We start from the raw sequence: 17,000 nt of genomic DNA, 5'->3' as shown, positions 1-17,000 counted from the left end.
GTATGAAATACAACATAGAAATCCCAGGCCAGGATATGTCCTGGAAAAAAGGCCAAGTAAGGCCACCCTAACAATGATTTCACATAAGTATCCATGAGATTTCATGTGGTTTAACAGTTAAACTGTGGTCACCGTGTAAGAGCTATGGTAACTTTTTATTAGAGATGTGCTTGTTGTGTTGGTCACACTCATATATATGTGACTTTTTGTTGCTGTCAGAGTGAAAAGGGGATCTTTGGATGATTACTGAATGACTCTTTACTGATGGAGAGCGAAGATAAAATCAATTCCCTTGCCTCACAGGAATAAATTAGATTTTAATGTATATTAATATAGAAATACATTATTTTACATCATAATAATATTACATAATATATAATTTTTTGCCCTGTATTTTTAATAAAATAAAAGCAGCCTTGATAAGAAACTCCTAAAATAATAATAATCATTCTGATCCCAAACTTTTGACTGGTAGTGTATATACATACATATGTTTATTTATTTTGTAATGCATTTTAGATGTTTTTTTTTTTTTTTTTTTTAGAATGTTAATCTCTTTTAGCAGTAGGTTTGTATTATGCATGTTATGTAAAGATTATTGATGTGTTTTACAAGAAAATACTTTTTCAGTTTTTCTACTTCTAATTCAATGTGTTACTTGCCATTTCTTTGAGATTGTTTTTGAAATTTACTAGGAATTTCTAAAGGAAATTGGTTCCTAAAAAGTGTTTCAAAAACTGAAAAAAATACATTTATTAAATCTTGTGTAAAATATATATTTTTTTAAATGACACTAAAGACATTTATAAAATTACAAAATAATTGTATTTCAAAGAAATACTGTTTTTTTTTAAAACTTTTTTATTCATCAAAGAATCCTGAGAGAGAAAAAAGTATAAACACAGTTTCCACAACAGCTTTCTTAAAACTTATACTTTTCTAGTTTTTTATTTAGATTTTATATATATATATATATGAATAAAATCAACCATGACAATGTTTGAATGAGAATGTGCTTTGATTCTAGCATCTCCAGGTCTCCTAGGGGTTAACTGGACAGAAATACAATCTAGCTGATATATTATATAATGTGATAAGTAAATCTGAATCAATACAGCCGCAGCGCTGCCGCTTGCCTACTTTCATCTGGGGGATCTAAATATAGCGGGGATCATATTTTATCGTGACCTGGTACTCTGTGAAGGAAGGCCTTTGTTCTTCATGTGATTTTATGTGTCTCTCTGTTTGTTTGTTGTCCTCAATAAAAGCACATGACTGAGTCTAAACACACTCAGTGTGCTGGGAAGAGGAACACACCACGAGAGAACCAGAGAGAGACTCGGGATTCTTGAAAATACAGAAGATGAAAGAGGTCAAGATAAGATTAAGATAACTAAAGTTACTTAATCATATCTAGAAATGCAGCAGCGTAATTACATATTCGTTCATATGGATGTATATAATTTATATTTTTTATACCCTACACTTTGGGGATTTTTTTAAAAGACATTAATACATTTTATTCAGTATTGGTGAATTAAATTGATAAAGTGACAGTACACACAATGTTATTGGAAAAACACTGAAGACTGGAGAAATTCTGCCAGAAATCAGCAGGGACATGAATTACATTTTTAAATATATTCAAATGGAAAACAGTTCTTTTAAATTTGTTAAAATCTTTCACAATATTACAATTTTTACTGTATTTTTGATCAAATAAATTCAGCCTTTGTGAGGTCATACTGACCTCAAGCTTTTGAACCGTAATGTATATTGCATTTATAATATTTATATAGTAGCTTTGCTTTATAAATATTGATATTGTCTTTAGATATAGAGAAGATGAAGTGTGCATTTTAAGGTGTGTGTGTGTGTGTGTGTGTGTGTGTGTGTGAGAGAGAGAGAGGTCTTTTATCCTGAAAGAGATCTGCAGCACAAGGCAGCATCAGAAGAGCTGAAATCCACAGGCTCTCTTTGAAGAGGGACTGAAATGAAGCGTGTGGAGTCATTTAAAGATAATTAAGCTACATTCAAAGGAGTAAAACGTTTGGTTTGTTTATTGACACAGCCATCAAAAGCTGTATGATCTCTTCCGGAGGCGGGCATTATGTCAGACTCTGTTCCATGTGTTCTGCTCCTCATGTGTCCTGTTCCTGTCCTCGTTGTGTGAATTCGTTCCCAGCTCTGTTTTATTATTTAGTTCATTTGCTCCCAGGTGTGTTCCACTGGTGTTTGTGTATTTAAAGTGTTCTCAGTCCCCTGTTTGCTGTACGTTATTAAACGTCATCTTTGAGTTCTTGAGTTTGTCTCCCTTTGTTCGTGGAATTAAAGTCTTGTTAAAGTATTCCCCAGCGTCTCCTCATTCCTCTCTAGTGAATTGGGACATAAATGTTATTGAATTTCCAATAGCAAAGTGTTCTCTCTACTGTTTTGTAATTGTTATTGAGAAAACATTGTGTAACAGTGGTTTTAGTAATGTCCTTTGACCGGAAAATAAAAAGCATTATTGATGTCAACTGTCTCTTCCGATTGTCACTTTTAAAGGGGTCCTAGTATGAAATATCTGATTCTCCATTACTGTAGCTTTCAGATCTCAAGAGACACCCTTTTGTGCAAATAAAATCATATTTTTCTTATAATATACAATTATATAATTTAAAAAGGGTGCCATATTATATTTTTATAAAAAGAACACCTCAGGTAAAAATAAAATGATTACATTTATGAAATGACCCCTTTAATGCTGTTATAGGTTGCCTGCAGTTCAATTTGTGATCATGAAAATACTTTTACTACTAAAAAATACTTTTTTTTTTTTTTGTTACTGGCGGCACCATGCATCTCAGAATATTATATAAAATTCCATGACATAATTATGGTAGTTATTCATGCTGTATATCAAAATACCACAATATTAAAAGTTTTTACCTTGTTAATGCCACAATGCCTTTTTTAGGTGTTTTGTGCTTTTCACATTAATTTCACATTAGTCTCAATAAATTTCAAGCAACTGGTTGCAGTTTATTTTAAATGTAAAACAAAAGAAAAAAAAAATTGAGACTTTTTTTTACATGAACCAATATAAAAAATTGTTTTTGTCCGGGTTTGTGAAGGAACACTAGATTGCTAAAGTACATGCAGAGATTCAGTATTTTACTGCATGTGACAATTGTAGAGAAATTGATAATTGCATTTGTTGAAGCTGTAAAGGGTGTGATTGTGTTATGACTGTTGGACTGTCCAATTAAACACATCCAAGATCTGTGTGTGTGTGTGTGTGTGTGTGTGTGTGTGTGTGTGTGTGTGTGTGTAGTCACAGGAATAAAAGCTCTTGACTCTAGATGGCCTCTCAACAGTAAAATTTACATAAAACAGGCAGATGACCAAAGCAAATTCATGCTGTGCTATTTACGCAAGAGTGAGTTAGTAAATAGATTTTATTTTAATGTTTTAATCTTTTTACTGGAAAATAAGAGTCCTCTCGTTCATCTCATTTTACTCATCTCTTTTGTCTTGGCAAAATTAAATGTGCATTACATATGCTGCTTTTATAGTGATTAGAATCGGTATTTAGCCTGGAGGCTTTTTGTGCATGTGTGTTTGTGTGTGTGTGCGTGTGATTCTTGCTGAGAGGCTTATGTGTAGTGTTAAAGTGGATGACGCAGGAAGCTTTGAGCCACCTGCTCTCTGTCATTACAACAATTTTGCTGTACCATTTGGACAACTCCATGCTAACCAGCCTTTTTGCAATGTGTATCATATCTGACGAAGCAATAGAGCAGTTAAAATGGCATTTAAAACAATTTGACAAGAGGATTATGGATAGTCGTGTTTAAATCAGCTGAATAACACACTTGGATTGGAGTTGGTGCTGATCAGGACGGCTACATTTGCCATCATTATTTCAGCCTGTGAAACATTATTTTCTTCGGTGGACTAATTTTGTTTGTCTTGTATAGTTTGCGTTATTGGTTGCATTCTTGGACATTCAAGCACATGTACAAACAGTATGTGATTAAAAACAGGACAGGCATGTCAGAATGTTGCTTCAAGGCTCTGAGATGGTAAGACCAGATGCATTATTGCTTTTGTTTCCTTTTTAACCTCATTTCAATGAAACATACCTGTTCCTCTTGATCACTCAGGTGTCTGCAGCAGAAGAGCGTTTGGGGCCAATGCGACTGACCCAGGAGCCCATTCAGGTGCAGTCCTGTTTATTCATTATGTGTATTTTTGAATTTGTAGCTTCCAAAGTTTGGAGTCGGTACGATTTTTGAAGTCTCTTAAGCACACCAAAGCTTTATTTATTTGATCGAAAATACGGTAATAATGTGAAATATTATTACAATGTAAAATAACTGTTTTTTATATATATAAACTTTAAAATTGTATTTTATTCCTGTGGTGCAAAGCTGAATTTTCAGCATAATTACTTTAGTCTACGGTGTCACATGAATTGCTCATTTGCCGTTGTAAAAACCATTTTTACTGAAAATAGTTCTGCTGCTTTATTTTTTGTGGGAACTGTGATACACAGGTTTTTGAAATATAAATATTTTATTTCAGTAACTATTATAAATGCCCTTACTGTCACTTTTGATCCATTTAAAGTATACTTGCTGAATAAAAGAATTAATTTCTTTAAAAAAAAAAAATCATACTGAGCCCAAACTTTTGAATGCTAGTGTATTTATTGGCTTTTTAAGTGTTTGTCTTGTTGGCTTTGATTTGGTTAATGATCTGGGCCGAGTAAACGAAAGGTGCACGTTTAATTGGCTAATTACTGAGTTTGTATCCATGTTATTATCATTGTGCAGGCACTAACCTCTGGTGCTTAAGCGATGATTAGAGTATATTGTGCTATAAGTTGCTTTAAATGAAAAGAATATGTTCTTTGACTTCATTTAAATTAATCTACCAAATTTGGACTAATTTGAGATTCGCCCTTGGCCAATAATCAAGTCGATGTGACGAGCAGGAGAAGAAGTGTTACCTACAGAATCTATTGATTCTAGACACATTTAACATGTGACCATGTGATTTTGTTTGATTTCACCAATTTGTTAGTTCACCCAAAATGGAAATTATGTCATTAAATAATTTACCCACCCTCATGTCATTCCAAACCCATAAGACTTTAGTTGATATAAAAACAAATTAAGATTTCTCCATTAAAAGACCAAAACTTAAAAGATCATATAAAGCTTATGGGATTTAATACTTAATTGCAGGTCATTATGAAACCATGTAGGCTAGTGATCCATTATGATTTCTCACAGTCCCTGCAGTAACACATTGTTGAATGTCACTGTGACATCATAGTGCATCACTACAGGACTCTTTTTAGTGATGCTTTGATCTCACATGGGCTGCACAGTGATAGAATGATACTGTGACATCACAATGCATTACTGTCATTCATTGCTGCATTGTCCTGTTTTTACGCTATGGCCAATGAGTGAAGGCACATAGAGACCTCTTAACATGGACTCGTGACCCCTGGGATAATCTTGAGATGTCTCAAAGGATTGACACAGAGATTATCCTGAGTGCTTGTTTGTGTGCGCATGTGTGGGTTGAGTGTGTCGTATTAGTTGGAATTATGGCTCACTAAAAGTGCAGTTGTGAAACAGAAAGTGTGTGTATTGTTAACCTTATTACTGACTGCCGCTTGTCAGTCCAGTCACTGTGAATTGAGGAAAGTTTGACTCTCTTCAGAGTCCGATGTGCCTGATGTTTCTGGGGAAACCAATAAATCACCTGTCATTTTTCGGGTCGTTTGAAATTGAATTGACTTTAATCCACCCACACACACATTGTCTGATTTCCGGTGTTATTTTAGTATCGCTGATATACTATTAGACACCAAATCTGACAATATGGTGTTACAGATTACTAGTGATGTGTTGTTTGTGAACGAATCGTTCTTTTAGAACAAATCTTTTAAGTGAACGAATCATTCTTTTAGAACGAATCTTTTAAGTGAACGAATCGTTCTTTTAGAACAAATCTTTTAAGTGAACGAATCATTCTTTTAGAACAAATCTTTTAAGTGAGCGAATCGTTCTCGTTCACGTAATCCACTGACTCATATTTCTCGTTCACTGAAGTACCTCCCTCCACAACAGCGCGGCGCTATTAGCAGCGCATGCGCAGCTCTGTGAACCAGGTAGCTCTGTGAACGGTTTCATCCTGTCAAAGAGTTACTCAACCTCGAGCCAATAGCCTTCGAGTATGACATGTGACAGGGCATGTGATTTGTTGAATGTAGTGAACGAATACGCCCTTCAATGAACGAGTTTGATATGAGTCTGAACGATATCTAGAGATATCGTTCGTGAACGAAATGACTGAACTGGGACACATGTATTTCGTGAACGAGTTGAATGATTTAGTACATCTCGTTTGTGAATGAAATGACTGAACCTGGCACACATGTCGTTCGTGGTTGAGTTGAATGAACGGATACATGTTGCTCATAAATGAAATGAATCGGTACATGGCTTATCTAGTTCGTGAATAAAATAAATGAGCAAACTGGGTCAATTGGTCATTTAGCATGTCAATCTCGCAAAATGCAAAGCGCAGTTATAGGTACTGTGCAAAGACGTTTGTTTTCATATTTAGCGTACAGAACATAATTCCACGTTTAATCCCCGATTTATGAATGTGAATATATAGGCTTATATATGAACTTTCTGACCAAACAATTAAAATGATAATTATGAAAGAAAACCTCATGCTTTGTTCATCTGAACAACTTAAATATACTTTATATACTGAATGCGATTATGCACATATTTTAATAAAGCCAAATCAGTTTTTTGTAGCAAGTGAATACGTTCGTTGGCTTTAGGCACTCTTTTTGCCCACCTGCTGGCATATTTTGTGTAATATGAAGAAATGGTCACTGAACGAATCAGTGAACGAATCTGAACGAAACATTTTGGTGAACGAACTGAAAATGAACGAATCTCTTGAAAGAATCATAATTTCCACCACTACAGGTTACTGAAATCCGTTACTTTGATTTGATGATCCTGCTGTACCTCTATCTGTTAAATCAGAGCAGTATGCTTTCTAAAGGCCTGGTTCACACGGGACGATTTTAAAATGTCGCAGATTTTCCAAACCTGAGAGACCCACACACGGCGATAAAAAATCACGGGTCTAACAGTTTTGGTGCTCCGTGTGTGTTGTGCAGCCACACGGCAATATCACACATCACACACGAACCGATTGACTCCCGGCAATTCCAGGGTCAGACGGGGAAATCTCGCAAAAATCCTCGAGATTCAAACGTGGACTTTAGAGTAAGAACTTTCTGACCAAACAATTAAAATGATAATTATGAAAGAAAACCTCATGCTTTGTTCATCTGAACAACTTAAATATACTTTATATACTGAATGCGATTATGCACATATTTTAATAAAGCCAAATCAGTTTTTGTAGCAAGTGAATACGTTCGTTGGCTTTAGGCACTCTTTTTGCCCACCTGCTGGCATATTTTGTGTAATATGAAGAAATGGTCACTGAACGAATCAGTGAACGAATCTGAACGAAACATTTTGGTGAACGAACTGAAAATGAACGAATCTCTTGAAAGAATCATAATTTCCACCACTACAGGTTACTGAAATCCGTTACTTTGATTTGATGATCCTGCTGTACCTCTAACTGTTAAAATCAGAGCAGTATGCTTTCTAAGATATAAAATAGAGGAGGTTACACATCACCAGATTGAATTTTGGTAACATTAAAGTCATTCTATGTTAAATAGAGGGGGTAAAACTGTTAAGCTGCTTTGTAGGATTTAGTGAGTGTGCTATATATCTGTAGTTTTGCACCTTTCTGATAATTAGTGTCAGTAGAAATGTGTTTGAAAATGAGTGTGCGAGGTGGTGAGGTCTCTCTGCCCCCTGTAGGTGGACGTGTGACACTGCACAGCGGGCCTCCTGAGCGAGGTAGCGGTGACAGGCGTCCTGAACGACCTGGGCCCTGTGGAATTTCACATCGCAGCCCCATGGTTACACAACGCTGACCGGGATGAAAGACTGTTGACCTTTCACACGCACCCACCAACAGCACCTCACTCTCTCTCCGTCTCTGTCTCGCTCAGGTGTTACTGGTCTTTGCTAAAGAGGACAGTCAGAGCGATGCGTTCTGGTGGGCGTGTGAGCGGGCGGGGTTCAGGTGTAACATCGCACGAACACCTGAGTCTGCGGTGGAGTGTTTCTTGGATAAACACCACGAGATCATCATCATTGATGGCCGGCACTCACGGTACTTTGAGGCTGATGCCGTCTGCCGGTGGGTACAACCAAACCATCCATCATCTGTCTCTTGCTCATTTCTCTTCATCTCTTATACACGGCAAATTTTAGCTCTGTCTTAGAGGTAGGAAGGGAAATTAAGTTATATACAATAACTCACAATTTACATAAATTAGTTTTTACAGAATTCAGAATTCCAAATTCAATTTGATTTTGAATTACAAGTTCACGGATTCATTTGGGTAAATTTCAGTTATAATTTGTATTTTTCTTACACTACTGTTTAAAAGTTTAATATACATTTTTATTAATTATTAATGAATAATATGAAGAAATCACCATATGATTTCTGAAGGATCATGTGACACTGAAGACTTCAGTAATAACTGCTAAAAATTCAGCTTTGATCACATGAATAAATTACATATTAATATAGAAAATAGTTATTTTACATTTTAGTAATATTTCATAATTTTACTCTTTTTACTGTGTTTTTGATCAAATAAATGCAGAGTTGGTGAGAATATGAGACTCTTTTTCAAAAAGATTAAAAAAAATCTTACCACCAAGATTTTCTGAATGGCATTGTATGAAAGACTGTACTTTATGTATGTGAATTATAAGGGCAGTGTTTCAGTCTGATTCAAACCAGTTTCAAACCTTTTTCAGTCATTCATTAAAAGATCTGACTCATAAGATTTCATTCATTTCAGAAAGCGTGCAACTCTGGTGGAGCGAAATGTTTTTGATTCACTTAAAAGAATCAGTTGATAAGAATCATTTCTTAGTGAATCTTTAAGACCAGGTTACCCACCACAGTGGCCAGCCAGGTAAATAAACTAAAATTACTCTCCATTGTGGAGGGAGTGGCCTGCATTTGGCTGGTTGCAGGTGTTAATTTCCCATCCTGCACAGAGGCTTAAATCCATGTGCACACACTCATACTCAAAGCATGCAGCTCTCTGCCAAATCTAGTAGTTGCCAAATATTTTTTTTCCTAGTAGATGTCTATGCATGTGAGAGAGAGTGTGTACAAGATACTCAATTTCACTGTCATGATGAAATCAGAAAATGTACAAACCTACTTTTATGTTATCATATGTGTTTTTAAACAGGATGATTCGAGCGACCAAGCCTTCTGAACAAGCTGTTATTTTAGCAGTGATGCCACAAACGTAAGACCTCAGAGAACACTTTTATCTGTTATCCATGTGCTACGGTTGTCCATCATGTTCCTCCTACTGATCTTTCGCTCTCTTCCAGTCCCTCAGATCAGGAGGAACCATCTGTCCTTCCTCTTCTCTCTGCTGGCTTCTCCAGAGTGAGTATTTTACACTAAAACAGGAATGTTTGCTCTACTACATGGGGGCGGGGCTGAACAGGAGTTTGGGCGTGTCCTGTCCAGACTAATATGTACCAAGCAGTTCTTGAAGTTTTTTTTTTTTTAAGTCGTATTTTATTTGTGGGTTGATTACCACAGAAGATTATTCCGAAAACCAAGACTTTAAAGTAATGTATTTCAAGTAGTGCTTTATTCCATTTCTGTATATTGCATACTTGCTGAACCACACCGGTAGCTAAATATGACATGTATTATAATGGGTTTAAGATTGTTTAGAGTTCACTTAACGGAAGATTTAACTGTCTTTCAGAGGTACCTGGAGAACAGTAGTGTGTCAGTCTGTTATAATGAGTTAATCCAGTTAGAACACGGAGAGGTTCGAGCCCAGTTCAAACTGAGGTAAGTCTAAAGCCTAAGCAAACGAGATGTTCAGTGAAGACGCTGCAGTGTGACGGTTACTGAAGGCTTCACTGTTTGTTGTGTTTCTGTTGATGCAGGGCTTGTAACTCGCTTTTCACCGCATTAGAACAGTGTCAGGAAGCCGTGGAGATCAGCAGTGAAGATCATGTCATACAAGTGAGTTTTGGGATCAGAATGGACCGTCCCACTGGGATTTGGTTACATTTTTATTCAAAACAACATCCTTACAAGGACTACTGCCTGGATGTAACACGGTAGAGTTGAGACTGTCGCACACTAGGACAGCTGACAGGTATCACACACCGGACACTTCACGTTCAGTTCAAAATGGCAATCCAAAACACTTCATCTAATCACCAAATTGGCAAAATTTTAAAGATTTGCTTCGACACAATGCTGCGTTTCTCGTCTGGTGTGTGACCCCCTTCAGTGTCTGGGAATAGAGAGCAGTGAATGGCCTAAAACTAAAATGAAAATACTTGTTAGATATTCATAAAATTGAAGTTTTTAAATACCAAATTATTTAGTGTACGCTTGTCACAATCATCACATTTTGCCCCTGATTAATTGTCATGCAAGTAAATAGAATTAAGAGGATTACTATTAATAAGTCTTTTTTATGTCACTTAATATTTATTCACATTGAATATTTGATTTTTAAACATTTAATGAATATGAATATTCTAAATATTACTATTAATTAACATATTTTTACTTTTTGATCAGTTTGTTTTACTAGCAGTGCTAGTAGTAATAGTGTATTCAAGAATACATATACATATGTTTTCCCCTTTCTCTGATGTATTCTTGTTGGTATTCAGATGTATTTATTTTTCTTTGCGTTTTTAGTATGTAAATCCAGCATTTGAAAAGATGATGGGCTATCATAGAGCCGAACTGATCGGTAAAGAGTTGACCGAACTGCCTAAGAGTGAGAAGAACAGCGCCGACCTGCTGGACACCATCAACACCTGCATCAAGAAAGGAAAGGTTAGCCTTCAGCAGCACATTGCTTATTTATGAAGGTCATTATATTAGACCATGTTTGACTTTAGTCATGGCCCCGTTCACAATCCTAAACAGTAGTTATCATTAATTTGATTATTAACCGATTTGTTTCAATATGTGTGTTTTTGTTTGCTTAGGAATGGCAGGGGATCGTTTTCTCACGGAGGAAGTCAGGGGACAGTATTCAGCAATATGTCAGAATCACTCCTGTGATTGGCCAGGGAGGGTGAGTCACATGATGATCTTTTTTTTTTTTTTTTTTTTTTTTTTTATGAAACCTCAAATGAATTAATATGTATAAAATTTTAATTTTAGAATGTTATATTTTATTTAATTTTAAATGAATGTTTAGTTATATTATCTACGTTTTATATCTATTTAATATTATAATAAATATATTTAATATATTATCTGTTATATATAAATAATATATAATTTTTTTAATAATAATTTTTATTAAATACTAAGTATAATATATAATACTGCAGCTATCATTGCTGGTTTTATAACAAATCTGCTTGGGAAAAAAAAATGTTTCCTTACCTTCTAGAAAAATCCGCCATTTTGTGTCCATCAAGAGGCCTTACAGTGACAACCACAAACAGGTACATTTATTTTTTGCTTTTCCGGGTGATATTTTCATGTGAGACTTTAGTTTTAATTAGTATGTTTTCAATAAATGTTGACCAAGTTTAATGTTCATCTATTAATAGAGCTCTCAAGTTCGCACCAAAGCTTAAAGTGTGCAAGACTCACAGGGGCAGCAGTGGGCAGAAATGTTAGCTATATTAAAGCATCCATCCTGACAGGCCCGTGTGAGAGAGCCAGGCGGGCGTCAGGGTTATTAATAACCCTCCATAGGCTCAGGTCTAAACCCTAGCATTAGCTGGAGCTGCTGATCAGAAAGGCCTGTGAGAAACAGACAGAGCTGTTGCTTTACTCACTGCTGTTAGTAATATAGTTTCAAAATGTGCCATGCTAACTTAACATACTTTGTCAAAATGCTACAATTAGTAATATTAGATCTCGATGAAATCTGAAAATCTTTATTGACATAAAACAGTCATATATGTGGTTGTGTTTGAATGTGCAAATATACAACTATTCAAAAACAGCGGACTAAAACAAATGTGAATAACATTTTCTAGTTCAGTGTTTTTGTCTACTTATTCAACTAAAATATCCTTAACACAAAATACATTTATTTCAGAAGTGAAAATAATATGGCTTGATTTCTGAGAATTTTATTTTATTTTTAGTTTTGACCTTATTATTAATTTTTTCTTATTTAAAGCATAAACCCAACAGAGTTTTGTTAATTTTTTAAAATGTATTTAAATTTTACATTTATATAGAACAAGGAAAAACTTTATATACTTTTATATATATATATTATATAAAAGATAAGAATTTTAATTCATCAAGGGTGTATTAAATTGATCAAAAGTGACATTAAAGACATCCATGATGTTATAAAACATTTTTATTCCGATAAGTGTTCTTTAGATCTTACTATTTATAAAATATTTTTGTGAATGGATCTGTTTTCTTAATTGACAACAAAAATAAATGTTTCTTTATTATTAGCAGCAAATCAGCATTTTAGAATGATTTCCGAAGGATCATGTGACACCTTTCAGCTTTGCCTCAAGGGAAATAAATTACATTTAAAAATATTTTCAAATAGAAAAAAATATTTTAAATTGTAACAATTTCACAATATTATGTTTATACTGTGTTTTTTATCAAATAAATGCACCCTAGTGAGTGTCAAAAAAAGAAATACAAATCAACCCCATATTTTTACAATGGCATTGTCTGAAAACAATTTTTTTGTTCAATATTCACTGGAAGATTTTATAAATGGGGATTAAGAAATTAACAAAATGAATGCACTTTACAAAGTTCTGCTGGATCAAACAGTGATGGAACGTGTCTTCTCACTTCATCAGATTTCCATCCTTCAGGATCCTCTCATCTACATGTCATCCATTTATGAGTGTGTGTTCATGTGTTTGTGCACGTATGTGTGTGAAAGTGTATACAAAATAACCCTATTCTCTTTCTGTCTGTACCATGAAGCGTTTCCTTTCTACTAAAACTCAAACCTCACACAGCATAGATTCATTTTTGGCAGCGCTCTTTAATCTCTAACCTAAGACTGAAAATCCTGTTTCATTCATTCAAAACCTGATCATGTTAAAAGGATTAAATGGATTGCGATTGCAGTGGGCAGGATTTCCGCGCAGGTGAATTCAACAAATGCTTAAACCAGGTTCTGATCAGGAACAGAGCCCAGACTGTGACAAGTGATAAATCCTGTCTGTTCACTGTTAATCTGAGGCTCTGTCCTAAACACCACAACAAACAACAGGCAACAAGACATTCTGAGAGCCACACTGTGTGAATAAACCTCAAATATGTCTGAAAAGTGAAAGTATTTATGAGTACTTACATTTACAACCTTGCCAAGCCTGCATTTATTTGATCAGTATATTTTAAAATATATTTTAAAATGTAATGTATGCCTGTTATGCAAAGCTGAATTTTCAGCATCATTACTTCAGTCTTCAATATCACATGATCCAACCAGAAATCATTCTAATATGCTTATTATTTTTGCTTGATATTTTTGTGGAAACCTTTTCTTTTTCTTTTTTTTTCATGATCCTTTGATTAATAAAAAAGTTCCAAAGAACAGCATTTAAATCTTTAAATCTTTAAAAATCATAACTGTCACTTTTAATTACTTTAATGTGTCATTGCTGCTTAAAAGTATTAATTTCTTTCAAATAAAATGCTCACAAACTTTGTAAATTTTATTGTATATATTATATTTTATATAAAGATTATATTTATTTTTAATAGCGTTTATGTAATTAAAATTTAATATTACATTAAATATTTTTCAGACATAGAATTTTAGCTTTTGTGATGGTATGGGAATTAGTATGAATTATTATTAATTATTATTAATTATTAGTATCAATATTATATTTTGTGACGTGATAATTACTGTATAAAAATAAATGTTGGTATTGTGACAAATTCGTGGCATATTGTAGCCAATTCTTTCCAAGAACCACCCACTTAGATGGGAAAGGGACATCTGTCCAATATTTCAACAACAAAACATTTTGTGAACTGCCTGGGACCAGTAAACTCTGTAAACGTACCCGCTGTATTCCACACTAAACATAATCACCTCTAATATTCATCTGACACCTGATTTAATTTGCACATTTGTCATTATGTTGTTGACAGAAAGTTTACACTGAGATCAGCTTAAGCGATTGGAGATCTATGTGTGTGTGCGTGTGTGTGTGTGTGAGAGTGAGAGAGAGAGAGCTGATCAGAAATCTGTGTTTGCAGGTTCATAAGTTGAGTAAAGAAGAGAAAAGCTGTGGTGAACACTCACAATCAGGTACGAGATCAGACAGTCTGTCCTTAACAGTTGGTTTGTTTACTGTTGCTTAATTAGCACACTCTAACCCATAATGGCTCTTCATAGATTTGTTTTTTGTAACATGCTGTGAAGCACACAAAAGCGTGTATGAAAATGCACAGGTCGATGCTGCATTGAGAAGTCGTGGCTAAAATAGAGATAGATCGTGGTGCAGAACAGACAGATGGCTGCAATGCACCCTGGGACATTTGGGTGTCAGACTGTTAAAATTAGCCATAATAATTTGCTTGCCAATATAATTGCGTGCATGTCCATATGTGACATGACACAATAAGTAACAGTGTTTACTATTTCACATCATTTGTGCTACTTTCTAGGGCAAGAGACACTATTGCCATTGTTTGTAATACTTAATAAAATGGTATAAAATGAAAAAGAGTGTTAACTGTTGTTCTTAAACATAATTTAAATGTATAAAATTAATAGAAATCAGCTTGTCTATTTGTCTGTCTTTTGTACTACAGTAAAAGAAACAGAAAATGTATCCAAGAAAATATTAGTGCCTCTAATTAATGAAAGCGTTTTACTAATACAATTGTTGATTTAAAACAATTTAATAAAAAAAAAACATTTATATATATATACATAATACATAACTATAAAAGATTAAAAGATATAATTAACTAATGGTCTGTGCAACCAAAAACCCTTTAGTGTATATAAATATAGTTTATATTTTATTATATTGAATAATTTAATTATTGTATTTTGTATCATATTAAATATTAAATAAAGGAATTTGTATATTAACATTTTTGCAATGATATTGAAATTATTGTAAAGTATTGACTTATATTAGTGTAAATATATTTAATTCTTTTTTATCATTTAAATTTTAAATCATTTAAATGTATTAAAACATTTAAATGTGTAACATTAATATAAATCACCATTTAAGATGTAAGATATAGTTAATAATAAATGTAATTATATTTATTTTTACAAATTAGAGCATCTAGAATTTTTATTATAGTGAAAAAGGAAAAGAAAGTGTATGATTTTTGTCTCGCTCATTTTTGTCTGCTGCATGAAATCACTTCTGTGCTTGTGATGATCATAATGATGATGATGATGATGATGATGATGCAGGTGAAAATAATGGTGCTGGTTCAGACAGGAGATGATGAATGCAGTTACGTTTGTGAGTGTGTGTGTGTGTGTGTGTGCGCGCCCACTTGCAGCACTCATTCCTTATTTGTCCTTATCCAGAATGCAATTCCTTGCGTCACAAGGACCGGAGGAAAGAGTCTGTGGACGTCAGATCCATCAGCTCTCACAGCAGCGATGGTAAGAGAAAGAGAGGATGTTTCAACACAATACGCCAAAGAAACGAGTGAAAAAGAATCCCTTTAACAGTTCAGAAGTAATTTTAAAGAGAAACAGAGCAGTAGAGAGATTAGTGTTAATGTGTGCACTTGAGTGTGTGTGTTATAATGTGTTTGTTTTATGTGAGTCAGAGCGTGTGTGTGTGTGTGTGTGTAAGTGGGGCTTTTTGTGACGTGGCCAGTGTTGATGACATCAGCACACCCACAGTCTCAGTGCACTCTGACGCAGACAGTGCTATTTAAAGAGCTCTTCTCTCTCTCTCTCTCTCTCTCTCTGTCTCTCTCTCTCTCTCTCTCTTTCAGCTCCCAGTCTACAGAACCGCAGATATTCCTCTATGGCCAGAATCCACTCCATGACTATTGAGGCACCGATCACTAAGGTACACCTGCGTTATTATACATACCTGAAGACAAAAAAAAACATAAACCTGTATGAACCATTATAACTAGAGATCAACCGATATATCAATTTACCGATATTTTCACTGATATTTAAGCATTTTACCATAGTCGGATATCGGTTTTGTAATATCGGATTCACCGATAAATGGCGCTATCTTGTGGATGTTTTGAGAATTGTGCGCTGGATCGCTATTGCAGCGCGTCTGTAGGGAGAAGAGACAACAACAGTGTGCAGGTACAGTACTTGATTTGCTGTAGTTAGTAAACTTAATTTAACATAACCAGTTATGCACAAATTACATGCATTACATAAATGCCTGATATGTAGACTCAAGAAGTCATGTTAAATAATCCATCAAGTCCTGTCCCAATAAAGACATAACTTTGCCTGAATTAATATGCAGCCATGAATGAGCAAATGTTGGAAAAACGCACTGAATTTAATTTTCTCTCTGTTGTCTATGTTCATCATAAGTCTCGTGAAGTTGGAGTCACATAGATCCTTTCCCAATAAAGACATATCTTTGCATGAGTTAAAAATTACAGCAATGAATGAGCACATGTTGGGAAAAAGCGCTGAATTTAATTCACTCTGTTATAAATTTACTTCATCACTAGTCACATGAAGACGCTTTCATATTGCTGTTCACTCAGCGGGTTGATGTAGTTGATGCTCAGGAAATACTCCAGCACAATCACTGCATGTAACTTATAACAAGATTTACTTGTTTAAAACACCCTAAATTGTATCAACATTT

General features: G+C 34.5%; 1 protein-coding gene across 2 annotated transcripts in view; it reads left to right on the top strand.

The window, feature by feature from the left end:
- Positions 1–17,000, top strand: part of LOC113095279 (high affinity cAMP-specific and IBMX-insensitive 3',5'-cyclic phosphodiesterase 8B-like) — a 49,805-nt gene that overhangs the window by 18,597 nt on the left and 14,208 nt on the right. The window contains exons 1-13 of one of the 2 annotated variants that reach the window (XM_026260854.1): positions 3,104–4,067; positions 4,149–4,205; positions 8,126–8,316; positions 9,395–9,454; positions 9,543–9,600; positions 9,932–10,020; positions 10,119–10,197; positions 10,891–11,031; positions 11,187–11,275; positions 11,600–11,654; positions 14,422–14,473; positions 15,725–15,802; positions 16,144–16,220. In XM_026260854.1, the coding sequence (XP_026116639.1) occupies positions 4,044–4,067; positions 4,149–4,205; positions 8,126–8,316; positions 9,395–9,454; positions 9,543–9,600; positions 9,932–10,020; positions 10,119–10,197; positions 10,891–11,031; positions 11,187–11,275; positions 11,600–11,654; positions 14,422–14,473; positions 15,725–15,802; positions 16,144–16,220 (1,050 nt within the window). In that variant the 5' untranslated portion in view covers positions 3,104–4,043. Of the gene's footprint in view, positions 1–3,103; positions 4,068–4,148; positions 4,206–8,125; positions 8,317–9,394; positions 9,455–9,542; positions 9,601–9,931; positions 10,021–10,118; positions 10,198–10,890; positions 11,032–11,186; positions 11,276–11,599; positions 11,655–14,421; positions 14,474–15,724; positions 15,803–16,143; positions 16,221–17,000 lie in introns of those variants that run through there. The other variant, XM_026260853.1, reaches the window with a different exon arrangement.

This window comes from Carassius auratus, unplaced genomic scaffold (genome assembly GCF_003368295.1).
Source record: "Carassius auratus strain Wakin unplaced genomic scaffold, ASM336829v1 scaf_tig00215652, whole genome shotgun sequence".
NCBI lineage: Eukaryota > Metazoa > Chordata > Actinopteri > Cypriniformes > Cyprinidae > Carassius > Carassius auratus.
This window is presented reverse-complemented; position numbering and strand designations above follow the sequence as displayed.